Source organism: Colossoma macropomum, unplaced genomic scaffold, assembly GCF_904425465.1.
Source record: "Colossoma macropomum unplaced genomic scaffold, Colossoma_macropomum, whole genome shotgun sequence".
Taxonomy (NCBI): Eukaryota; Metazoa; Chordata; class Actinopteri; order Characiformes; family Serrasalmidae; genus Colossoma; species Colossoma macropomum.
The window spans coordinates 28289680-28317597 of NW_023494807.1; the positions used below are offsets into that span (position 1 = coordinate 28289680).

The 27918-nt window shown below is 38.6% G+C and overlaps 2 protein-coding genes across 2 annotated transcripts; one reads left to right on the forward strand and one right to left on the reverse strand.

Annotated features, from left to right (window-relative positions):
* Positions 1-1059: 1059 nt before the first annotated feature.
* Positions 1060-6274, reverse strand: cldn15la (claudin 15-like a). The gene is made up of 5 exons (XM_036555920.1): positions 5809-6274; positions 4471-4635; positions 4196-4277; positions 3309-3422; positions 1060-1560 (listed from the first exon to the last, which is right to left on the reverse strand). The coding sequence occupies exons 1-5, from the start codon at positions 6023-6025 to the stop codon at positions 1482-1484; spliced, it is 657 nt and encodes a 218-aa protein (XP_036411813.1). The 5' UTR covers positions 6026-6274; the 3' UTR covers positions 1060-1481.
* A 5258-nt stretch (positions 6275-11532) lies between these two features.
* On the forward strand, positions 11533-27601 carry crfb16 (cytokine receptor family member B16). The gene is made up of 7 exons (XM_036555915.1): positions 11533-11909; positions 18750-18873; positions 20302-20489; positions 21535-21659; positions 23751-23898; positions 24775-24926; positions 26325-27601. Exons 1-7 carry the CDS (start codon positions 11846-11848, stop codon positions 26529-26531), a joined length of 1008 nt encoding a protein of 335 aa, XP_036411808.1. The 5' UTR covers positions 11533-11845; the 3' UTR covers positions 26532-27601.
* The last annotated feature ends 317 nt before the right edge of the window (positions 27602-27918 follow it).

The following is a 27918-nucleotide window of genomic DNA, read 5'->3' on the forward strand; positions in this document are numbered from 1 at the left end:
TGTTCAACTGGCAGTTTATCGTCTTTTTGCATTTAACAGTCACAGATTTCACTGCTAACAACTGGGCATTTTCATGAGTCATTATGAAGCCACAGTCTCTTGTCTGCTGAAGCTCTGCACTATGTATGCTTGTAGTATTGCTGCTCTTGCCGTAATTTCATCTTCACTTGGCTGTACCGAGAATGTCTCAGAGACAAATGGCGCTTCCGTTCCCCAACTGAATATTTCAGCCGTAATCGTGAAACACATTGGTCATATGAAAAATAAGGTGAATATGGAGGAAAAGTAAGGAAAGATATGGTGAGTAAGGGAGGATGGGCAGTGAATGGGCTCAAATATGAACTCTAGACTACACATGGACATTTGAAGCTTTTAAAAAATATTTCATGTTTTATTTGAAGCTTGTAACAGACGTTAATGTTTAACCTTATATCAGTTTTACTGTGACTCTTTCAGCTGCTGCTGTTTTCCATTTCTAACAACTGACTGAAACCTGGTCAGACTGCTAGTATTCACAGTCAGAGATGTATCCAGATCTTCCAGAAAGCCTAGAGTGGCGTTTATTCTAAAAAAAGTGGTCCCACCCATTCTACGCATGATTGGTTGATTTTGCTGTCAGTTCCTAGCCTAATTAATTTGGTGGCAAATCACTTTAGGCTTTCAGTTCAGCTCCTGAAGTCCTAACCAATGGGAGAGCTCACTTGGCTATATCTATCTAGATACTGCAGAGAAAAAAGTCTGGTAGGATAATTTTCTGTTTGCCATTTCAAGAACTTAACCCCTTAGCTTGCAACTAAACAAGGCTGAAACTTTAACATTAGCTAGAAAACCTTTAAGTAGTTAAGAAAGCCTAGTTAATTACTAATTACTTGTTCACCAATAGTTGATAGTGCTGAGTGCTAACATTAACAATGAACAATGAAAGTCTAAAAAAACTTATCCAGACAAAACCAATAGAATTTATGCAATCATTAAAGATATAAATGAATGACAAAAAATATACAAAAAATATGAAGAATTACACGTTACTCTCAGTTACTCTTAAAGAAATCTCTGTGATTTGGTCCATTAAAGACAGTTTTATTGAACCTGAGGTAAACCCTGCTTACAAAAAAGTGTCTCACATCTCTTAAAACAAAAAAACACAATGCAAAGTAATCACAGTAATCAAATTACATGATATTCTACATCAATACAAGATTCGTAGGTAATTAGTGAATTATTTTCACATTTATTATCAACCCAATATTAAAAAAAAAACAAGATAAAAAGTAGAAAAAATGAATGGGTTAACTCTTTAAACTCCACACTTCAATTCCTCGCCCAAAACTACATATTTTGCATAGTAGTTTCATGGTAGTTACTGTAGTCACTGGATAACGAGCCCCAAGATTAATGACTAAATGATGAGTGCGGTTTAAAGGGTTGAAACAAACAACAGAGTAATGACAATGAAGGAAGTCTGGGTGAAAACTGGAAGCTTAGACGTAGGCTCTGGCCGTCTCTGTTTCGGACACGGGTTTGTGGATCTTCTGGCCTTGGCTGGCTGAGTAATACGCTCTGTTAAAACACACAGTACAGAACAAGAGGGGTTAGATAGAGCTGGACCGATACGAACATTTGGTCACCAATACCGATATCAGGGAGCTAAAAATTTTGATGATCAATAATATCGGCCGATATAATCATAAATAATTTAGACTTCACTAGTTGCAGTTTTCCTGACTGACATGACTGTCAGTTCGTACTTGCAAGATGTTTTAAACTCAAATAAAGAGCAGAAACTCAGCCTTAAGTAAAATATTGTAGTGTCAAGGGAAGAGAAGTTTCTTAGAATTAGAGAGCAAACATAATCTTATACTATGTGTGATTGAATAAATCCTCAAAATTCTTTTCAAATTGTATTTTTGCAGTATTTTAGTAAGAAAACAAAGTGTAATGTCATAAAATACATTTTTAAAAACTCAATTTTAAACCTATCTGCCTTCTTTTTGACCCTCTTCCCATTACAAACATTGAACCTCGGCCCCCAAGACAAGTTTGGACACAGCTGATGTTTATTATTTCACATTACATACAGTTTGTTTCGTATTAAACGTTTCATTTAATATCTTCAGTAATTAAACTCTAAAGCTTCGCTCACTGGTGTCAAATGAACATTTTAAACTTTTAGTCTCTAACCACCTCCAATCAGCCTGCAATGTTTTACTTGATTTTAACTTTTAAAGCGATTTATTATCGCTTTATCGATCGATATGTTTTTAGTTATTGTTTAATGTTTATTATTCTGTTCTTATTTATTTTAATGTTTCCAAGCTATTGTTTTACATCTTTTATTTCTTTATTTATATTTTTATTGAACCTTATTTTATCTTACTATATTGTCATAAAATTATTATTTTTCTTATTTTATTTTATTTTTATTTACTACTATGATTACTTTTCAGCATTTGTCATATTTTTACTATTGAACTTCTCATTCCCTGATCTCTGTAATGGCTCGGATACACTGTAAATGAGGGTCTCCCTCAATGTACTCTGAGTTTAAAAAAAGGTTGATTGATCGATTGATTGATAAATCCGAGGATATTTACAAATATTTTCATACTTTTAAAATATTATGTAAACTTTCATTCATTCTTCAATTTTGAGGCAGACATACGGTTCTCATCTCTAACATCATGATAATGGATGATTGTTTAAATCACACTTTACAAAACGACGTTCATGCTATCAGTCAGTGCATATAATCAGAATTGGCCAGTTCATTATTTTTGTTTTGGCTGGTCTGTGCTGCAGTTTTATGAGGTAACTAGATTGAGGCAGGTGCTGTATTTGAAAGCTGCTGCTAAACTAAAATATCATGACATAATTATACACAACTAATTGTTCCAAACATCCAGTTGCCTTTTTTCCTTCCACTTGGTGCTTTATTTAATTCATCTTATTTATGAATTATTTAATTAGCACATCTTATTTACTATGATGAAGAATTTACAATGTCAGTTTTGCTCATTAAAGAGTAGATAAATGTCATTTATGTTGTGTCTTTGGCTACTAGAAATGTGTCTTTTAGCCCACAGAGTGGGAGCTTAAGGTTAAACTAAAGTTTGTCTAAAAAATCAGCCTGTTTGACTTTAAAGAAATCAGAATCGAAAAATAAAGATTTGTGATCAGGGAACTCCTAATTTATATATAACTGGCTATATCTATATATATATATTATACTATGTACTGTACATTACACCACAATCCACTGGCACCATGCCACCTCTCTCTCTCTCTCTCTCTCTCTCTCTCTCTCTCACCCTTTTGATTGTTTTGCAGACACTTCTTTGCAGGCGCAGCAGAGCAGACCTCCTCCGAGCATAGACAAACAGGCTCCAGCCCAACCCAGATACAGACCAGCACCCAGCTCGAACCTGCACTCAGGAAAGAGAGAGAGAGAGAGAGAGAGAGAGAGAGAGAGAGAGAGAGAGAGAGAGAGAGAGCGAGAGAGAGAGAGGGGTACGTCAGTGTTATTAACTCTGTTAGGACTAAACTTAATTGCTCTGTTTTTACTTTCAGTTCATGCCAAAAATAAAGCTGAGAAGGAAAGAGAGAGAGAGAGAGAGAGAGAGAGAGAGAGAGAGAGAGAGAGAGAGAGAGAGAGAGAGACAGAGAGAAAATAAGAGAAAGAGACAGACAGACAAACAGACTGACAGGAAGACAGAGAGCAGAGAGAGGCAGAGAACTGTCAGAAAGAGAAAAAAGAAAAGGAGAGAGAGAGGAGAGAAAAAAGAGAAAGTAGAGTGAAAAAAGGAGAGAGAGTAGAAAGAAAAAGAGAGGGAAGAGAGCGAAAGACAGAAAGAGAAATAGGAAAGAGAGAGGGAGAGACTGACAGGAAAAAGAAAGAAAACTGGTAAGAGAGATTAGAGAGAAAAAGAGAGAAAGGAGAAAGAAAAGAGAGAGAGAGAAAGTAGAGGGAAAAAGAAAAAGAGAGGAGAAAGAAAAAGAGAAAAGAGGAAAAGAGAGGGAAGAGAGTGAGAGACAGGAAGAGAAATAGGAGAGAGAGAGGGAGAGACTGACAGGAAAAAGAAAGAAAACTCGTGAGAGAGAGAGAGAAAAAGAAAAAGAGAGAAAGGGAAAGAAGAGAGAGAGAGAGAGAGAGAGAGAGAGAGAGAGAGAGAGAGAGAGGGAGAGAGTCGTTACTCACTTTATTCCTCCATACAGCGGGTTGCTAAAGTCTTCCACTACTCGGGCAGCGTACCAGGAGACGGCTGTCATCGTACACAGACCTGTGAAGAGAAACATCTTAATCAATAAAAGTTGGATACGGCACCTCCTGCTGTAATGAGTGGAGTCGAGTGGCTCTGGAAATTCAAGGACAGGAACAAATTCACTAATTTAGTATTTCTGAAAGTTTTCATTCTAAATATTCCTAATTTGCTACTAACTGCAATCCTGTCATATGAGAGAGACACAACTCACCTCCTAGGATGAAGAAAATGCCACCTGTTAAAGCGATTTTGGCCTTGGTCTCGTCGTTGGTGCTGCCGAATTGAATACACTTGAGTCCCATGATGGATATAATCATGGAGAGAAGGCCCAGGATGAGGGCCACGATCATCAGAGCTCGACATGCTTGCACAAACGCTGCAGAACAGAGGAGAACCCACATAAAACCCACTGACAACCATGACCAGAAGCATTCTAACACTTCAGGAAGCAGCTGATATCATCAGTGATGGTCTCAGTGAGGCCTACAGCAGCTTCAACGACTGTGACACTGAATTACTGAACGTTTTGCTATTGTTTTAGACATAAATGAGAGGACTTCTGTAATATTTAATATTATTTGTCATTAATATTAATTCAGAGATATAATAGGTTTGAAATATTACACAAGCGTTTCATTCATTCTTCAGTTCTTAGGCGGGAAATACGGCCCTTATCTCTAAAAACATGGCAGTATATTTTCACTGTCCAAAGAAAAACACGTATCTCCATTTTTTTTGCAATTTTTACTTTTCTAAATCCTTTGAACAAGGCAGCTGTCCTTCACATTGTGTGACAATTTCATGAAGAACGGACCAATAGAAATGCTCCAAAATTGCTTGGAATAAAATTTCTTTCCATCGACTTACATTGAAAGTCAAGGACGTTTTTGCCCTCTCCTGTAAACTTGCCATTCTGGACATACATGACAATCTTTGGACAGTGATGTTATATTCACTGCCAGGTTTTTGAATTTTTTGACATAATTCCAAAATACCATCTGCCCTTCACATTGTGACCAAAGTTCGTGATGAACGGACCAATAGAAATGGTCCAAAATTACTTGGAAAAAAATCATTTGCGCCTTAACTTCCATTCTATATTATATTATCCTTCTTTTATAAAGTTGCCATTTTTTTATATGAAAAATAATAACAAAAAGGCATCAATCAATGTTTTTTGTCATATTTTATAAATTTGTATAATGTTATGTATATTTCCATACATTCTCCAACTTTGAGGCCAAAATAATGAATAATGGATGTTTGATCAAGTCAAACATTTCAAAAAAACAACAGCAAAAAAGGGCGGGATCGGCTCATCTCGCCACATCCTTATCATGTTAGGCACAAAATGGCCGCCACAAGCAGAGCTGATCGCCAACTGTTCAACTCACAGTGAATTAACATTCCCACATTCCTAATTTAAGGGTCTTCCAAAATGTTTTCCAAGAACAAATATAAGTCATGTGTCAAATCTACTGAACAATGTGAGATTACACTGGTGAGCGAACCCACTGACCCAGTTTTGATAAAGGAAAATGGCGCTCACCTGGCAAGGCCAGCAAGGACTCAAAGTCTCGGCACTCGGCGATTCCAGTGCTATCTTCAGCACACGAGTGCCAGAGGTTCTCGTACTGACGGTTGGAGATGATCACGCTGCCAGAGTAAGAAGATACCTTCCAGTAGTCGTTGGCTAGAGAGGTGCCTGTTACCAACCAGGAGGCAACGCCCAACAAAAACCCGGTCACCTCCAATGCCGTCGACATTTTCTCTCCAAAGATTCTCTCAAAGACACCAAGTTAGTGAGGAGCTGCTTTCTGAAGCTCAAACAGTTGGTAGATTCCAAACTCCTGGACGTGAAGCACTGAAATGGAGAGATAGATGAGAAAGGATATCCTCAGGGATCCTCCGTCTGCAACTGATCTCTCAGAATAAATGTCCCTTCGGTTAGACAGCAGGACTTTAGCCTTTGCAGAAGGTCATAAAACCTGCCACCACACCCAGGGCCCCCACTCCGCTCTCGATAACGATGCTCCTGATTGCGGGCGTGGAGCTGGTGACGAGCACTGCTCTCTACCCTAATAAAACACATAACCATGTTTGGCTATCTCATTGACTGACGTCTGAGGGCTTTGTGTACTTCGAGCTCTATTGGGAATTACCACTCATCACAGATCAGTCTCAAGAGAGAATGACCACCTTCTGAAAATGAAGGTTCCTAAATGGTTCTTGGTTTGGATGTACGGTTCTAGGAACAACCATTGATTGGTACAGAACCTTTACATTATGCAGAGGTTCTTTGCACTTAAGTGTCCTCCTCTGAAAAGCTCTTCACCTTTGTTTTTAAGAATGTAGGATCCAAAATGAAGAGCACAACAGAGCCAGAACACAGCTGAGTTCACTTCCATGCTATTTCAGAGAAAGCCTTACATAATGTAGCTGCATCTATACATTCATCCTGATATAAGATCATTGACTGAGTCAGGGGTGTTTTGCCATGACCTGAACAGGCCACTATTTATTCAAAAACTTACAGTTTCCAAAACTAAAAAAACAGAGAAAACAGGGCTCCTAACAACCACCTGGAAGACCTAACAGACACCAAAACTGCCCCCATCAGATAAACAGCACTTACAGCTTTCATCTTTGAGAGAGAGGAGAAAATCAAGCTGCTTCAGATCTGAAAACATCCACAGGTGTTTCTGTCCATCCTTCCACTGTGAGAAGACGACTCAGCGCTGTGGGTCTGAAAGGATGTGTAGCTGTCAAGAAGAACCTCACTGAGAAAAGGAGACGGACACATCAAACAAAGAAGCTGAACAATGGACTGACCACCCCAGAGTCCAGACCTCAACACCACTGAATGTGTTTGATTACTTCAGAAAACGATCAACCAGCTTCTAAGACTGAACTTTTGGAAAAATATTCCTGCAGATTTCTTTGAGAAACTGAAAGTGAGTCTCCTGAAAAGAATGGAAGCTGTAATAAAGGTAAAGTGTGACTCACTAAATGCTGAAAACATTATATTATATATGGTTGTTGAGGCTTTTGTTTAATTCTCTGACGCTGAAAAATAAACTGCTTGTACTTAACGTCTGTTTTGACTGGAAATGAAATAGATCAGGGGCGGTCTCTGACGTTTGCACAGCACTTTATATGGCCCTGGAAATTGTTTAATTTTGGTATTAAACTCTAAATAACCAGACAACTAAGTAACTGATACCTTTGACATATTTATAAAAGGCTACCACAACACACTTGCTAATGCTAACCCACTGCTGTGAAACTCTGATAAGGTTTTATGGCTGAAATTACTCATCACATCTACTAAGGCTTGCCTAACATATGTATGTTTCATAGATGGCTCAAAGTGTCAGTGTTGGTTTCAATATACTACTGAAATGTTCCTTTCAGGAAATGTCGCAATGTCCTGTCTTTACGTTCCAAAATGTAAACAGAATGTGTTGCAATACATTTTGAATGCAATACATTTTTGTATTGGTTTGTAATCTTAACAATTGCTTCCATATTTCTGGTTTTACTGCTTTTTATGACACTATGTTTATTCAGTTCCTCAATTCATGAGCAGTGGCGCTTCATTTTATAAACTGCTACATTCATTTAGACAGAGTGATGTTAGCAGTGGTTCTGCTTTGGGTTTGTGGTCGAGAGTGTTTAGATCACTCATGTGAGTCAGCAGACAATACTTTGACCTAAATGTGGATGGAAATGGTTATACCAGCCTTCTTAAAAGGAACTATGTGATTTATTACCAAAACTACCTGTTTGTAATGAATTCTATGCTCTTTTAAGCTGGTCTAAAGCTGGTCTGGTGCTGGTTTAGGTGGTCATACCAGCATCCAAACCACGACATATCGCTGTTGTTGGAACAAAACCTTGTATCTTCATTTTTCAGTTTTTGACATAATTTGAAAATGTCTTCTGGCCTTTACATTGTATATAAATGTTATGATGAATGGACCAAAAGAAATGGCCCAGAATTACTCCAAAAAAGTCTGGTTCCATTGACTCACATTAAAAGTAAAGTAAGTTTTTTCCTTCTCCTGTAAAGTTACCATTTTGGAGATATGAGCTTTTTGTTGGTGAACAGCATATCAGCTTCCATTACAGCTGACCAGAATACCAGCATCCAAAACACAACATATCGTTGCTATTGGAACAAAACCTTGTTACAGAATAGACTTTAAGATACTATTACTATACGATTATTAAGACTCTTTAAATTGTTCAGTGGTGTAGAGCCAGCATATTTATTTCATATTCAGCGATATGAGCCGAGCAGCGCTCTCAGATCATTAGGAACTGGTCAGTCGGTCCTGCTGAAGGTGAAGACTAAACATGGAGAAGCAGCGTTTAGCAACTGTGCTGCTCTTAAATGGAACCAGTTGACAGAGAGCATTAGAAGAGCCCCGACACTGGACACTTTAAATCCAGGCTCCTATGTGAGCAGCTTTCAGCTCAGTTTAAAACACTGTTAGCGTTTCTAGGCCCTTTTCCTCTGTAACGGCACCTTTTATCCTAATCTAACTTTTTATTTGTAATTTGATTTTTAATTTAATGATTTTCTAATTTGAATCTGTTGTTTTAATCATGGGTGGCACAGTGGCTGTCACCACACAGCAAGAAGGGCCTGGGTTTGATTCCCTGGCTGGGCGACCAGGGTCCTTTCTGTGTGGGGTTTGTTGAGTGTGAATGTGTATGTCTGTCTGTCTGCCCTGCGATGGACTGGCGACCTGTCCAGGGTGTATCCTGCCTTCCACCCAATGACTGCTGGGATAGGCTTCAGCTCCCCCCCGCAACCCAGAAGGATAAGCTTAAAAGGTGTGTGTGTGTGTGTGTGTGTGTGTGTGTGTGGGTGTGTGTTAATCATGTTTTTACAACTCTGTGTTTTCTGACTCTGTATTTTCTCATTTGTAAAGCACTTTGAATGACAGCCGTGTATGAAATTGCTGTATGAATGAACTTGTATCTCCACCTACATGATATAGATAAAACATTCTTAACTTGTACTGTAAATAAATGTAAAAAATATTTTTTTTCCAAGTAATTCTGAAGCATTTCTGTTGGTCTCTTTACCTTAAACGTTTCACTAATTCAAAGGATAGCTGGAGTTTTAAAATAATGAAAAAAAGTGAATAAAACAACAAGATATAAGTTTTTATATGACAGCACGATGGACGATGGAGGCTTATTGAATTCACTATTAGTCATAACATAAAAAATCTCTGGACATTTTTGACTGACACGAAGAAAAGTGTAATGTCTAAGATTCATTACTAAGATAATTAGAGTCCTGAAATATTTAATAAACAGTAACTGGTTCTCATCAAAACAGCTGCAGGCTAATCCGGTGAGTCACTGAGGTTTAGCCCTGCGGTTTCAGGGCTGGGAATCATAATGATTTCACTGTTTTGGTTTCACAGTGAAAAGAGAGTCAGAAACCAGGTTGGGTTTTTCAAACCTTAAAGCTTTATGGCTTTATGGCTTTAGTTAATGGTTGATCACTGTTAAAGCTCAAAGTTCATGAGCTAAAAGCCTGTCCACTCTTTCTGACTTCACTGTCTCTGTTCACAGCTCCCTCTCTGTCCACATCTGCTGGACGAAAAGGGGTACAGCAAACGTTATAAGATGCAGATATGCAGAGAACGGCATGTTCTAGACTGAAGGAGGAGCTTTCTGTGGTGTTGCAATCGGCTTTAAAGGAGCTTACAGAGTTCTTGTATTTATTTTTTTTCTTTTTTCCATTTTTCCACATTTGTGTGGTTTTATGTAGCAAAAACAATCATAATTCGTTTGTGCATAACCATTTTACAACCTCCCCTAATCCCTCAGAATTAAACAGGCTGTTTTTGTTACTCAGTAATACTCCAGTAAAGTACACGTCTTCCAAAGTTATACTTAAGTATAGTAGCCAAATATAATTACTTAAGTATTACTTTGGAGGATTTGTACTTTAATGTAGCTAAGTAAGAATTAAAGTATTTAATCTCAATAATCCTCAAGTAAAATACAAATCCTCCAAAAATAATACTTAAGTAGAGACCCTACGCATATTTACTTAAGTATTATTTTGAAGGATTTGTGCTTTAATGTATCTAAGTAAAGGTAAACGTATACAATCTCAATAATTCTCAAATAAAATACAAATCCTCCAAAATAATACTTAAGTAGAGACTCCAAGTACATTTACTAAAGTATTATTGTGGACGATTTGTAATTTAATGTAGATGAGTAAAAGTACTAAATCTCAAAAATTTTAAAATAAAGTACAATTCCTCCAAAATAATACTTAAGTAGAGACTCCAAGTACATTTACTAAAGTATTATTAAGGAGGATTTGTAATTAATGCTGCTAATTAAGAGTAAAAGTATTCAGTCTCAAAACTATGTGAGTAAAATACAAATCCTCCTAAATAATCCTTAAGTAGAGACCCCAAGTACACTTATTTAAGTATTCATTTGGACAATTTGTACTTTCATGTAGATGAGTGACAGTAAAAGTATTCAATCTCCATAATACTCAAATAAAGTACAAATCCTCCAAAACAATACTTAAGCATAGTAACCAAGTACAATTCCTTAAGTATTATTTTGGAGGATTTGTACTTAAATGTCGCAAAGTAAGAGTAAAAGTATTCAATCTCAAAAATATTTCAATAAAGTACAAGTTCTCCAAAATAATACTTAAGTATAGTAACCAATTACATTTAATTAAGTATTATTTTGGAGGATTTGTAATTTAATGTAGATAAGTTTAAGTATTCAATCTTAAAAATATTAGAATAAAGTACAAATCCTCCAAAATAATACTTAAGTAGAGACCCCAAATACACTTACTTAAGTATTATTTTGGACACTTTGAAGTAGCTGAATAAGAGTAAAAATATCCAATCTCAATAACATTTAAGTAAAGTACAAATCGTCCAAAATAATATTTAAGTATAGTAACCAAGTGCAACTACTTAAGTATTTTTAGGCCTGTGAAAAACATAATTTCTTTACATTCCTTAAAACGCTACAGAACATTCTTCTGCATAGAGCTGCACATTCATATTCGCACTAATGCATCTCTCCGCCTGATCTCCAAGGAGGCGTTCACACTGCCATAAACATAATTACATTAAGGGAGGGCAATTAGCAGCCTTTTACGAGCTCTGCCTCCTGAATAAATCCCACACAGCATTAGAAAACATGAGCAGTGGGCGTGGCCTTACAAACCAGTTGTGCAGGTGAGATTTTCCAATTACTTCATCTAGAAATACCACCAAACCAGTTACACTGTCCTTTACACACACCTTTGGGCACATTCACGTTTCCCACACACACACACACACACAGATACGGACTAGAGAACACAGAAAACCTCACTCAGTCTCCACTTCTCTGTTTTTACCCGAAAAAATAAAAATAAAAAATTTTCACTGGGACAAAAGATCCATTCTGTCCCAGTCATCAGCTTATAGTATGGGATAAGGTGCTATAGAGTGATGCTGGGGGCACTGCACATATGGTGAACCTTTCAGAAAAGAGAAATAGAAGCTTCCAGACATCTCAAACGGGAGGTTATGGTCCGGACCAGAAGCTTCACCAGATGTCAGACGCTCCTGCTCCTCAACATTGCTCTGAACTGTAAGTACTGAAGCTCAGACATGGTTCCAGTCAATCAGCTAAGACATGATGTCTGGTGTTCATTTAGTTTTGCACTAGAACTACGAGGCTAATGTAGCTAACAAGTCATGAAAGCTTGTGTGGATTGATTAGCATTGCGATAACTGTATGGGTAAATTACACAATTGCTTATATGGCTTCAGATAAAGATTGTGACTTTATGTTGATTTATGCTGGCCTAGTGCTGGTTTGCTTCTGGTTTAGCTGGTCACCCAGCATGGTCATGCCGGCACATGCCAAATACCAGCACCCAAACACAACACATTGTCAGGACAAAACCTTGTACCTCCATTTTTGCTGTTTGTCGTCAGCCGCTCTTTACACTGTGTCAACGTTTCATGATGAATAGACCCTGATAGCAAGAGGATAGTGGACCACTGTGGGCCCGCTGATGGCAAAGCTGGCAGTCCACTTGTGTTTTGCTCAGCGTTTTCTGAGCGGCCCACCGGTGTTTAAGCAGAGTTCCATTCATCATCGCTCATTTTCCACTCACAGTCCAATTTACTGATTTTTCCTTCCTTCCTTTATTATACTTTGCAAATTAGTTTAGTAAAAAATTTTAATCTAGCTCAGTGTCAGTAACATTTTCTATAAAATCATTTTATGTGAGGCCTAGTCATTATTTTTTTTTTCTCTCAGTTGTTTGTAATATTTGTCTTAGTTTATTTTCCAAAATAAAAGTCTCTGTGCATTTAATTTTTTTTTATGAGATTAAAATCTAGTTAGAGCTTGTATGCAGGACAGTTATCTGGGTGGTCTGAGGGTGGACCAGCAGTGGCAAACGATTAGTAGGATGCCGACCTTATCAAGCCAGCAGACCGATATATGCTCGCTATCTGGGGACCAACATAAATGCTCCAAAATGACTTGGAATAAATAATTACTCTCTCAGTTTCCATTAAAAGTTAAAGATATTCTTCCCTTCTCTTATAAAGTTAGCTTTTTGGAGATATGAGGTTTTATTCTGACAGCGACGACATGCAGATTTTTCTAGGGATTAGCGTAGCAGCTTGCGTTGCTGCTGACCAGCATACCAGCATCCAGAACACAACATGCTGGTTTTACTGGTGGTTTTTCTAGCAGGTTCAACAACTCAGACTTGAGCTGTATGTTGACTGATTGATGACCTGTGAAATTTCTGTAAAAACCTTTAGTTCAAAAACCGGACTGCGTCTGTCAGTTTTGCTATGGTCATGCAGTCCTTACCGCAGCGCAGTTCTCCTGCAGCTCTCAGCGGCATCAGGTTCCACACAACTTCAAATAACGAGTCTTTTCTGTACAGAAAAACCTTCAGTCTGATGGATAGAATGAAGCACTTCATGCTGTAAATGCAGTATTTATAGGAAAGAGGCAAAACAACTTGAAACCACTGGTTAGCATGTAGTTTGGATAGCAAGTATACTAGCTATAGCTAAGGTTGTCTATCTGGAGGTTTAGGAGAAGTTAAGGGTCACATTCCTTTCGAACCAAATAAAGTTTGACTAGACTAGTTATTCCGCTAGCTAGCTAATATGCTATATAAACTACTAATCAACAGTTTATATCTGTTTAGCCCCCTTTAAACGTCCTTCAGTCTGAAGGCTTTTCTGTAATAAAAGTCCTGTTATTTGAAATGTTTAACCTGACAGGTTTATTAGGATTTATTTTCGTACAATGCAATGCCTGCAGCAAAAACTAAAATTCTCTACTGAAGACGCGCCGCGGACTTGAGCGTAGTGCATCTCTGCCCAGATAGTGAGCATATATCGGTCCGATGGCTTGATAAGGTTGGCACTCCGCTGAATGTTTGCCATTGCTGGTCCACCGTCGGACCACCCTGATTACTGTCCTGCATACAAGCTCTAACTAGTTTTAATCTTTTCAAACAGATTTTAAATGCAGAGACTTTTATTTTAAAAAATAAACTTAGACAAATATTACAAACAACTGAGAGAAAAAAAATAATGACCAGGCCTGATATAAAATGATTTTATAGAAAATGCTTTTGCTGACACTGTGCTAGATTTAAATTATATACTAAAATAATGTGCAAAGCATAACTAATGAATGGAAGTAAGGAAAAATCAGTAAATTGGACTGTCAGTGGAAAATGAGTGATGATAAGTGGAATTTTGTCCAATACTCTGCTTAACCGCTGATGGGCCGCCCAGAAAACGCTGAGCAAAATGCCAGTGGACTGCTAGCTTTGCCATTAGCGGGCCGACAGTGGACCACTATCCTCTTGCTATTAAAGGGTGGTTTCTGACACAGTATAACACATTTTTTATAAACAACAGTATTTCATACAGCACATTAGTAAGTCTAATGCTTATGAAACACTGAAAACTGAGTTTTCTTTCTTTATAAACAAGTTTGAAAATTTATGAAACCCAAGACATTCTCGAATATACGCCTACAGCAGTTTAGCTCCCACCCATCAATACAGGACAACCAATCAGAACAGAGCTCATTTACATATATCAGTCTTTTAAAGGCACAGTAACAAAAACAGTTTAATTCTGAATCTTGTAGAGAGGCTGGAAAATGTTCATGTAAAAGTGAATTATGGCTGTTTTTATGACACATAAATGTCATAAATGGAGAAAAATTAAAATACAACTAAGCTCATGAGCTACATTAGCCTCGTAGCTACAGTGCAAAACTAAAGAAGCAAACTTCAGACATGAAACCTGTCTTGGCTGATCCACTACATTGGGGAAAATTCGATTTTTTTGCCTATCGCTTAAAGCACATGTGTCAGGCTCCATTCCTGGAGATTCCAGCGCACTACCTTATTAAACACACCTGATTCAGCTCGTCAGCTAATTAGCAAGGCCTTTATGAACTGAATTCAGAGTGTTAGATGAGGGTACATGCTAATCTTCTCAGCACTTTGGCCCGGAAGGTCCCCAGTTTGACATGCCTGGCTTAAAGAGACCCCCAATAGGCCCGCTCAAGTTTTGTTTTTGCTTTAGTAAAGCAAATCAAGTTAGAGCTGTTTCTCTGACAGTTTGAATGTGGATTCGAGGTGTGTTGTGCTACAATGTGGTGAGATTCATATCTATCTGCACTGGAAAACACAGATGATTACCATCAGAGATGTATGCATAAACTGTCAGCAGGTATATATGTGTGGAATGTGTGGTTTCATATGTAATTTCGCCTCTGGGCTCTGTACACTGTCTGTGGGAGTGGAGTAGTCTTACTCTACTCCCGTAAAAGTATTGTTACTGCAATGACTCAACTAACAACTTTAGAGAAGTACAAATTTAGAAGTTTAAAAAAATCGACTTAACCCTTGTGTGGTGTTGATGTGTTTGTTACTCAGTGGTCTGCTGGACCCACCGCATTATTGTTTTTTAATCAACACAGCCATAACAGTTTATGTAAAAATACCAGATCTTTAAAATATCACAAGTGTCCAGCGTAGGGTTCTCCTTTAGCAGCTGTAGCCAGTCAGCAGCCTGTCCATGTTGTCCACCCTCACACACACACACACACACACACACACACACACACACTAACAGCAGGCCATGTAGGAGGAGAACAGAGTGAAGGACACAGCACCTCCACACTTTTATTCCCTGCGGGTTCACCCAACACCACATGTGTAATATAAATGTGTGGGGGGTGAACAGAGTGAAGACACTGAAAATGGGTTATTTTATATGTTCTTCACAGAAAGTGAGCAAAGGCCAAGAAATCTGAGGTTGAAATAATAATAAATCATCATTTTTTCTTTTGGTAAACATTAAAAAAATGTGTCCCACAGACACATGTTTTGTTCAAGATTTGTTAGGCATGGTTTTAGTAAAGTGTGAGGCTGCTTGTGTTGAAGTGGCTCCTAGTTGCATGATTTTACAGAAGCAGGAGGTGATTTCTGTGTTTGAAAGACTAATCCTCATAAAGCCCCTGGTCCAGATGAGCTAAATTTAAGCAATGTGCTTTGCAATGAGGATTTTCACTCAGCTATTCCAAATCTTTCTTAATGCAAGCTTTATTCCTCATTCTTGGAAAGTGGTCACAATCGTTCCAGTGCCCAAAACATCTCAAGCTAAAGCATTAAAGGTGCAGTGTGTAACATGTATGGGTATCTATTAGCAGAAATGGAATATAGTATACAAAACCATATTTTCATTAGTGTACAAGGTTCTCTTCCAACAGAGGCTGCCATGTTACTACAGCAGCCCGAATGGTCAAAGCAAACACTGGCTCTAGAGAGCACCTTTCACATTTTTAGTTTGAAGACGCAGCTTAGATTTGGTGGCGCTATAGCATCGGAAGATGTAGGAAGAAGATGCATCAGTGATGGCTGACCATTTTGTCTTGTGAGAAGTTTGAGAGCCCGACTTTTGATAAATGGATGATCATACTTATAATTTAGCACATGAAAAAGTGAGGGAGGGTGAACCCTCATCATCAAAGAAGCAAAAACTGGACCACAGGTTCTACTACATACTTGGAAAGGGAGAGGTGAGGGAGGAGTATTCTGCAACCTCACCGCTAGATGCCACTTAATTTTACACACTGCACCTTTAATTGATTTTCCATCTATTGCCCTCACATCATTATGTAGTAAAAGCATGGAGCACCTAGTTCAGCAGGACCTTTTATCTCACATAAGTGAATGTATGGATCCCATGCAGTATCAAGTTAACCATGAGGTTGATTATACTTATTTACGTATATTCCTTTGGACAAAGTTCACCAGCGGTGAACAAAACTAATTCACATTTTTGTGGATTTTTCTGCAGCCTTTAAGACAGTTCAGCCACATTCTTCTTTAAAGTGCTTGCATAGCTTGAATGTCAGTAATACTTTGGTCTACTAAGTCAAAGAGTTCCTGAGTGAATGACCCCAGCGAGTCCACATTAACAATATCTATTCTAAATTCTGTCGTATCTCAGGGCTGTGTTTTGTCCCCTTTGTTGTTCTGTATTTCTATGTATAGAACAACAAAGGGGACAAAACACACCCCTGAGATACGACAGTATTTAGAATAGATATTGTGTGTGTATATAGCTTTGCATAGGAGGCAAAATGAAAGAGGGCACTTCAGCTGCCAGTCAGTAGAAAGGGTCAGAAAGTGGAGCAAATCACTCATTCAGGAACAGCATTTGATAAAAAACTCTGCCTTTCAGGATAATGTGAATTATATACATTAGAAATCCTTGCTCTTCTCAGGACATTAAGGAGCTTTAACACTAGTAAACATACTCTCACCATGGTCTATAGATCACTTACTGAAAGTGTCCTCACATTTAATATTGTATCATGGTATGGAAACCTATCAGTCAAATAGAAAAATAAACTGTCATGGGTCACAAACCAGCCTAGTAAGATCATAGGAGATGAACAACCTGAAATTAAGAACATATTTTCTCAATGTATTTATCAATGTATTTAGATGATATCAATGTATTTAGATGATTACCATCAGAGATGTATGCATAAACTGTCAGCATATAGTATATATGTGTGGAATGTGTGGTTTCATATGTAATTTCGCCTCTGGGCTCTGTACACTGTCTGTGGGAGTAGTGTAGAGTGTCCAGTGTAGGGTTCTCCTTTAGCAGCTGTAGCCAGTCAGCAGCCTGTCCATGTTGTCCAACCTCACACACACACATATACAAACACATACACACACAGACACACACACTAACAGCAGGCCATGTAGGAGGAGAACAGAGTGAAGGACACAGCACCTCCACACTTTTATTCCCCGTGGGTTCACCTAATTCCTTAGAGAATTCATTTCCATATGTACTTTTATTTATCTGTGGTATATTGTGAAACTGTTTTGTTCCCTCGTCTCCTTTTTCTTTAATATTTGTAACTGTTGCTAAATGTAAATATTTCTAAATTGTATTGTAAATGTTAAGGGTTGTATTTTTGTTGTGTTTTACATAAAATTCCGTTTTGTGTAAATGAAATGGACAATAAAGTATTCTATTCTATTCTATTCTAACACGTAAACAGTGTCATTCTGAGTTGGTTTGGTATGAAATGCTCAGTTTTAGAGAAACTTACAGAGTCATATTTGTTCACAGTGGTGGTGATAGGAACCAGACGTCCATTATTTACGATTATTTAATGATAGTTTCGAGGAGGTATTGGCCTTAAACATTCATTCTTGTGGGGGATACATGCAGGGCACTGTGAGACAAACTAGTTCCCAAAGAAAGTGTATTTTCTCAGATTTTCCGCTATTTTACCATCATCAACATTCCATAGAAAAACTCAGAAGACTCGTGTTGGTTCACTGGTGGTTCTGTATAGTAAATAAAATGGCTATATTTGTGTTGGAGTCATGGTGACCCCTGCTTCCTATCACCACCACTGTAAAGAGTCTCTACAATCAACCATTTCACACCAAACCACTCTGAATGACTCTGTTTGCATCTTAACCATTGAATTATGCAAATCACTAAGCTAACCTAAGACAAATACTTAAGATGTTTATACTGGCGGCCACAGGAGATGAACCAAAAAAAACAAAAATGAAACCCCAAACAAAGAAAGTAACTTAATGTTAACAACTAAATTGTAACCGAATAAAATGTAGATTATTGTCCTCACAAATATATTTGTGTAGCAGTTAAAAGTACTTAGGAAAAAAAATACTTAGGAAAGCACAAATCCATCAAAATACTTCCTTTAGTACATGTAACTGAGTAGTAGTTACTGCCACCTCTGACAGAGCTGTGTAATAGAAGCATAATACAATTTTTTAAAACAAGCACCAAAATAAGAAGCAGCCATGTGATCAATATAAAGTAAAACAAAAAGAAAACCATCTCAATATTCCCCATCGTTTTGTAGATGCATCTCTGCTGCCGGCCCCTCAAAACCTCTCAATACAGTCTGTGAATATGAGACACCTGCTGAAGTGGAGCCCCCTGCAGGCAGCCTGCAGTACCGTCCACTACTCTGTAAAGTTTCAGGGGTGAGTACAGACTTGCTTATGTTGTTTCTGACTCTGTATGGACCGCTCCTATTGGTCCACTTTTGGTCCACTCTGTAATGACCACTTCTGTTGTTCCACTTCTTTTGGTCCACTCTGTAATGACGACTTCTTTTGGTCCGCTCTATACAGACCACTTCTGTTCCACTTCTTTTGGTCCACTCTGTAATGACCACTTCTTTTGGTCCACTCTGTAATGACCACTTCTGTTCCACTTCTTTTGGTCCACTCTGTAATGACCACTCCTGTTGTTCCACTTCTTTTGGTCCATTCTGTAACGACCACTTCTTTTGGTCCACTCTATACAGACCATTTCTGTTCCATTTATTTTGGTCCACTCTGTAATGACCACTTCTTTTGGTCCACTCTGTAATGACCACTCCTGTTGTTTCACTTCTTTTGGTCCGTTCTATATGAACTACTTCTGTTGTTCCACTTCTTTTGGTCCACACTGTAATGACCACTTCTTTTGGTCCACTCTATACAGACCACTTCTGTTGTTCCATTTATTTTGGTCCACTCTGTAATGACCACTTCTGTTGTTTCAGTTCTTTTGGTCCATTCTGTCTGGACCCCTTCTGTAGTTCCACTTCTTTTGGTCCACTCTGTATGGGTGTATAGGTTACAAGGTTTTGACAGCGATGACATGTTTGCAAAACTCTGTCCATTTAACTTAATTCAACCTGAGAAAGAAAAAATGACCATCATTTTCCTTCTTCACTACGATATAAACTCAGTATGATGGAGGGTCTCTGAGCTAGCTGAGGTTGGGGTGTAGGGAGGTGGAAGGTGAAATGTCATATTGTAGCATCGGCGTAGAGTAATACACAGGGATGACCATGATTCCACCATGATAAGTGCCCCTTATTAAACACCAGGGCAGAAAGGCACATACAAAGCATTGAACTCACAAGGGGAGGTCACCACTAGCCACAGAGTTCACCGTCACAGTGACCAACCTCCAACACAAAATGCCCACGCACCCTCTCCCGACACAGATTAACACAATAAACACATACCTTTAACTAACAAACAGTGAAATTAACAAACAAGTCCATTTTTAGGAGTGCATGCGCCTACCATGAGCCTCTGTGCATGGCTGCTTACATGGCCATGCTTCCGGAGCTCCTCGGAACCAGAGCCAGCCAGTAGCAGGTTGATACAATATTATTGGTTCATTTTATTTTGCCCCGTCTGCTGGTGCACAGTGACCTCATCAAAACTCAAAAAGTTTTAGAGTCGGAAAAAATTGTTACATTCTGATGGAAGATTACAGGAAAACAAGAATTTTGTCTTTAAAAAATGACCCGATGAACGTTGCTTAATATGACCAGAGACATGAACTATTAAGATAAAAAAAGTTAAATCATGTCCACAGTAACTCTAGTAATTCTATTCACTTTCCTGCAGGGAGTATGAAACAGACATGCTGAATGGAAGCTGGGTGGACGCGTATGACTGCCAGGACATCGTTCAGACCGAGTGTGACTTGACCCTTGACCTCGGATCTGACTCTGATTACAGTGTCGGTGTCCAAGCGCAATGCGGTGGACAAACCTCATGGACACAACTTCCATCAACCTTCAACCGCAGAAACAGTTAGGCATTCTGGATACTTCTGACACCAATGTCACACAAACACTGACGTCACATTATTCTTATTACAATACTGTCATATTATTCTTATTACAATACACTATCAAAGGACTAGAATCACTTATTATTTTATCTAATAATATTTCCCAATAAACTATTTTTTAGATGTTTAATTCAATAAGGTTTTTGAAATTAGCAAGACATTATTAAATGATTCGGTGATAACCAGTACATTGTAGTTACCTATTAAAGTTATCTGTCTTGAGATTTGACCATTACTTTTGAAATACAAGACATTCTGGATATTCATTTAATTAGAACTTCATTCTGGATGTTTATTTTATTAGGAACGCTCCAATATGGGAATTATGAGCTGATATTCTTTGTTTTGTATGTCTTCAGATGCCAACACATAAACATCTTTAAAATGTATAAATTGATTAGAACTACAGAGAAATATACATTTATTTCTACAGGCTTAAAAATGTAGGAAAAGGAGCAAAAATGCATATATTTTCGAGCAGTAACTCAGCATCACCTAAACATTCTGCTCTTCCAGAAATACATCATCAAATATCAATTTGAAACAGGCCAAAACTAAACATTTTAATTATTTAAACTTTCTACATATTAGCATATTAGAATAATTTTATACATTTATCTGTAATCAGACTTCAGTTTATTGAACCCAATGAGCCTCATTCACTAATACCTCCCTAAGTTTGTTCATAAAACTGTTTTTGTAAAAAAGGTCCTGAGAAAAAGTCCAGATTTATGACGAGTTCTTAAAGCGCAGAACTGTTCTCACCTTCGTGCTCTTAAGTGTGTAGATTCTGTTCTCACCTAAGAACAAATCCCAAATAAGAACACAGAGGTGAAGGTCAGAATCGTCATAATAACTGCATAATTTTTAAGAGGTTTTTAAGAAGAAATGTCTTCTTGAGAACGGTTGCTGAATGAGGCCCAATCATCGATTTTAGAATGTCAGTATATAGTTTTTTCTAAAAACACCCTCAGTTTGACCTTTTGTTTTCCTCCACTGGTCAGCTGTGCTGATGGCTCCAAACATGAGCGTGACTGTGACAGGAAGCCTCATCCAGGTGGGCTTCAGTGAGCTTCTCCCACTGATCACCATAAACCTCCGCATGTGGAGGGAAGGAGACGAGCAGAGTGTGAGCATCAACTAAACTTCACAACAGATTATCAATTATCAGAATATGATGAAATATGGTATTCACACAACTGACCCACTCACCCCAAATGTGGCAGATGACTCACGACATGTTTGGTGGCTGAAGTTTGCTTCTTTATGTTTGCATAGGAGCTACAAAGCTAGCGTAGCTAACAAGTATCAGTTAGCACTGTGCTAAACTGCACGCTTAATTCATCATACAGTGACCACAACACCATGTCGAGGTGTTACGTGATCTCAAATAGACTGGCTCGTGTAGTTTCTGACCCTGGACGACATACTGGACAACTGTTGACATGACTTACATACAATATTGTTAAAGCATATAAACTTCAAAGCTGGACACACTTTGTAGAATTAATAGCCATTCTATAATTCATGACAGTAACATAATGATAATTATTATACAACAGTTAGTTCCGGCCACGCAAGCTGATTGGTTGAGAACAGTTCTAACTGTGCTGTTTTTTCGCCATAACATCACAAGTTTTTCACAAACACTATATCACTCCACTGAGATGCCGTTGCTAAGCAACGACTTTGACAGCTGTAGGAGCCATCTGAACGTTTTACTTCTTACTTTGCCACAAACAGAAAATGGACACTGTTTAAGATCACATTTGACCGACAGCCGATTTGGTCAGACTCTGAAGATGAGACTACACTAAATTCCCAAACTGTCATCACCACTGAGCAGCTTTTCAGTCGGCAGCTGTGACAGAAGAACAGCTAAATAACCTGGAATCAACCAGAAATGAACCCAGCACCATTCGCCAAACTAAATGGGCTGTAAGATGCTTTACAGACTGGCTGGAACAAAACAACATTAATATTGATCTGGGAAAAAACTGACAAAACTGAGCTAAACTTGATATTGCGGCAGTTTTATGGCTCAGTCTGATTTGGTCAGACTCTGAAGATCAGACTAACGTTTGCCGAATGGCCTACGGCTCGTGCCTGCAACCAAATAACAGCCATGATGTTATTTCCTGTGAGAGGTTTGGTAGCGGGTCAGTGGGGTCAGGGTGTGGGGGGCTAGAGATGTTGTTCTGTGTCCTTTACCAAAGAAAACTGGTCAGATTTTTCAGATTTCAAAATTTGGGAGAATTTTCTCATGTCAATTTGAATTTTTCGCAGTGTCGCTCTCTCAACCTCACTGCTCTCACAGTGACCACACATTCTTCTCTCTCTGGGCAGCTGGGATTTTTTATATCAGCCCATTGGCCAGACTGTGGTCACTGAGCCTGTACTTGGTCAGGATCTGTCTCTGCTGTGGATCTTTCACAGTGAAGAGATATTCAGTTCATACTCTCTGTTTAGGGCCTTTGTTTAGATTGAGTTTTGGTTTCATTGTTCCGATGTTCTAGATATGTGACTATTATCTAGAAGACTGTAATAATGAAACCAACATGACCGCTACTACTGGTTTTAGCTATGCTACATATACACATTTTTATACGTAAGCTTTCTTTACTTGTTAGCTTCATTAGCCCAGTAGCTCCATAGCAAAAATACTAAAGAAGCTAATGCCAACAAACATGTCTTGGTCGATCGGCTACATTTTTTGGGGTAAAGGGACATTTTTGCACATTTGACTTTAACAATTTAAGGCAGATCCTGATTATTGCAACATCCTGTCTTGCCCTGTCCTTGTCTTTCTCTGTTTCAGCCTTTGTTTACTTGTTCCATGTGCTTGTTGTTTTGGTCTTTGTCTCCTCCCTTCTTGTTATCCGACTCACCCGTCTGTTGTCTGTGGCCCCACCTTCTCATTAGTCTCAGGTGTTTCTGGTCTGTTCTATGTGTATTTATATATGCTTGGTGTTTTGTTCTCTCAGGCCCTGTTGAGGTTATCTCAGTATTTTTTTAGTTTCCTCATGTCCCTCTGTCGTTGGTTTTCTTCATGTTCCAGTATTTAGTTCAGAGTGTTCTGTCTTTGTTTTGTCATCGTTGTGGAATGGATTTTTAATAAAACCAAGGACTTGCATTTGAATCCTGCCTCTTTGTTTCTGCCAACATTACAATTATATTGACAGATCCGCTGCTGAGTCTAATCAAGCTTTCCTCTTTCCAGGCTTCAAGTCAAGTGATCAGAGCTCAACCGTATCACTTCTCCTTCGACACCCAGCAAAACGGAGGGACCCACTGTGTGAGAGCAGAGGCGCTGCTGGAGAGCATCAACAAATCCAGCAGCACTGAAACGCACTGCGTCTCTGTACTGAGTGAGTCTCAGTTACACTGTGTCCCTTTAGTGAACTGTGAAAAGTTTGGGGTCGTCCAGCTTTACAAGCGTGTTTTCTTTGTTCGTAATAGCTTAGTACATTAAACGCTGGTTAAATCTCGTTATTTTTCTCCTCATAAACTGCAAAACCGAAGAAACAACTGAAAAAATGTCAGTCTTAGTTTCGGAATAAAGCAAAAGTCAACACATTTTGACCCCCTTGCTATGTCAGCACTCAAACCTTTCAGCTGTTTGGGCCAAATGGGTTGCAAGGTGTGCTTTCAACAAATCTGTCAAATCATTATTTAGGGAAATCTGCTCTTCATAGCGCAGAGGACACTTCAATGAAGGTGAGGCTGAGTGTTGAAGCTAAATAATCCCAAAGGGTTAGCACTGCTTTACGATCAGTAAGGCTTTGCAAGTAGGGGTGAGCGATATGGCAAAAATATATCATGATACTTAAATCAATTTTAACAATAGACGATATGTCACGATATTTTTTTCTTACATCTGGTGAGCTGGAATGGACAAACAGAACCAGCAGTTTCATATTCATATTCATATGCTGCACTAAATCCATTTAAACAGGTTTAATAATACTTCTTTTTAATAAAATATGCAGTTGTTTGGTGTTCTTTAAGTACTTCTAATATACACAACATACTCAGGCGAGCATATTGTGACATATTGTCAATTCATTTATCATGATTACAATAGATATCATCATATTGACCAGCCCTATTTGCAGGCATTTTGCTTAGTTAAGTAGCAGGTGTAGCAAAAAGGCAGGTGTCCCCAAACTTTTGATGGCCAGTGTAATCCTAACCTTACATAACTGCCCTAAACTGCTTGAGCTGAATGTTTCCTTTCGGACTAGGACACCAGTCCCTCTGGCATAAGCCTGTCACTGTGAGTGTTGCTGTGTTGATAGCAGTGGCCATTGCTTTGGCCCTGGGCTGGAGGCTACCACACTGCGGTCCACGGCTCAGGCAGGTTGTGTGTCATAAAGAAGCGCTGCCTGGTGCACTGGTGAGTATAAACATAAGTTCAATTTTGAACCCCAACACTGGAATAATTTGGTATAAATACAACCCTATTTCCAAAAAAGTTGGGATGCTGTGCAGAATGTAAATAAAAATAGAATGCAATGATATACAAATCTTATGAACCATATTTTTAAAGGAAAAAAATACAAAGACAACATATCAAATGTTGAAACTGAGAAATTTTATTGTTTTTTGAAAAATATGTGCCCATTTTGAATTTGATGCCTACAAAACGTTCCAAAAAAGTTGGGACAGGGGCATATTTACCACTGTTTAATATAGAATTTCAGCTTCTCAACAGTTCTGGATCTCCTTTGTTGTGTTTTTCATTTCATAATGCGCCAAATGTTATCAGTGGTGACAGGTCTGTGGTTTGACATTGTCTTGTTGAAATAATTAAGGCCTTCCCTGAAAAAGATGTAGTCTAAATGGCAGCATATGTTGCCAAAACATGTATTTATCGTTCAGCATTAATGGTGCCTTCACAGATGTGCACGTCACCCATGCCATGTGCACTAATGCCCCCCTAGACCATCATGAATACTGGCTTTTGATTTGTGCACTGATAACAAGCTGAGGGGTCTTTAGCCCAGAGGACACAGTGTCCATGATTTCCAAAAAGAATTTCAAATGTTGATTCATCGGAGCAGAGAACAGTTTCCACTTCCCCTCAGTCCATTTTAAATGAGCTCAGGCCCAGAGAAGGTGGCAGCATTTCTGGATCATGTTTATATATGCTTTCTTCTTTGCATTTTAGAGTTTTAACTTGCTTTTGTAAATGCAGCGACAAACTGTTTTCACAGACAGCGGTTTTCAGAAGTGTTTCTGATCCCATACAGTAATTTCCACTAGAGAATCATGCCTGTTTTTGATGCAGTGCTGCCTGAGGGCCCAAAGATCGTGGCCTTGTCCCTTACATACAGAGATTTCTCCAGATTTTCTGAATCTTTTAATGATATTTTGTACATTATTCTTGAATTGTTACATTGAAGCATTATGAAAGGGTTCTTCAGAATGATGGAGCATGTGCTGTAGATGGTTCTATATATAAAGCCCTATATAACCTCTTTGAAAAGGGTTCTATATAGCACTCAAAATAGTTCTTCTATTGTTACAAGCTTGACATAGTAACAATAGATGAACCCCCTTTTTAAAAAGGTTCTATACAGCCATCTACAACACATTCTGAAGAACTCTTCCATGATAATCATTCTTTGAGTGTTTATCGTTCTTTATAGAACATTTTCTTTACTAAAGAACCCTTAAAGAACTGTCTTTTTTTAAGAGTGTGGCATATTCTAGATGTATAAGTGACTTATGCATGTATACGCTGTACATATACTGAAATAACTCTGACATATATTACTCTGACTTCTTTCAGCTCGACGATTGGCCGGCCAGCACACCGACCTTTTCCTCCAAAGCTCTGCTGGAGCCAACCCACTCTGTCGTACTGCTACATCCATTAGAGGCGCAGGACGCCGTGTCCGAGAAAAAGGCAACGTGTGCTGAAAAGCTGAGACTAGCACAAGGAACACTGAGTTCTGGAAATGTGGAACAGGACTTAATAGTGCTGTCGAACAGCTGAAGCCGTGAGAATATTGTTTTTGAAAGAAAAGTGGTGATGGAGTTCACCTGAAAATGAACCGGTGTAATAAGGTCCACTCCACCAGAGCGCCGCCACGACTCAGTGGCTACTTAGAGTGAAAGCAATGTCAGGGTTATAATGTGAAGAATCTAGAGGTAACAACAAACTCACTGCAGCAGGAAACTAGGCAATTCTGCAGTTGTGTGAAAGGATCAGGAACGCTTTCCTCACAGCTCGATGAATCATGGTGAGGGTGCTGTGGTGCCATCTCTGCCTGAAGGGACCCACCTTTACAGTTCAATGACTGAAGACCCCATTTGAGTCAAATGGTTCATCAATCTAACATCTGCATTAAAGGGTAGAACACGTGGAGATAAAATGTGACACGGATACCTGCCCAAAAGCATCCAGCTGCCCTTTCCTGTTAGTCTGTTTAAAGGGGAATTCCATCAAGTTTTCAAAATTTCGGCACGACTGAACTGTTGTGATGTAAACCAAGTCATTCAGAGTGGATTGATGTGACATGATTCACTGTAGAGAAACTTACTGTCTCAGATTTCTTTACAGTGGTGGTGATAGGAACCAGGGGTCACGATGTCTATAACATCTCCATAGCTACACAGACGACATCCAGCTTTACACATATGCTGAGCCAAACAGCACCACTGCTCTAAATGCTCTGACAGACTGCATAGCCAATATTGTTAAGTGGATAAATAGAAATTTCCTTAAACGTAATGCAGAAAAAACTGAAATTCTTCTTATTGGGATCAATGCTAAAACAGATAAAATTATGAGGGTAATTAAGGAAGTCTGTCCCCACTGGTTAAAGCAGTAGTGAGGAATCTGGGTGAACTGTTTGATTCTGAATTAAAGCACACATTGAGAACGTTATTCAAACTGCCGTTTGCTCATGTTAGACCATATATTAGTCTGCATGATGATAAGAAACTGACGCATGCATTTGTTTTCTCATGTACTTGACTACTGGGTCTCACTTTATTTGGATAGTCCACTATAGTCCCCTATTACAGAGCCCTGATGATGACATCCTGTATAAATAAAAATAATGTGTGACTTAGTAAGGCGTGGGCATGACTTAGTAAGGTGTGGGAACGAGATCACGACTTACTAAGTCGTGGCCACGCATTAAGTAAGTAAGTAAGTAAGTAAAGTTTATTTATATAGCGCTTTTTACAACCGGTGTTGTCACAAAGCAGCTTTACAAGGAAATGAGCATTAAAAAGAAAAGAAATCCAGGTCCGAGCCCCCATGAGTGTCGCCAGTGGCGACAGTGGCAAGGAAAAACTCCCTAGAGAAACAGGAAGAAACCTTGAGAGGAACCAAGACTCAGAAGGGGAACCCATCCTCCTCTGGTCGACACCGG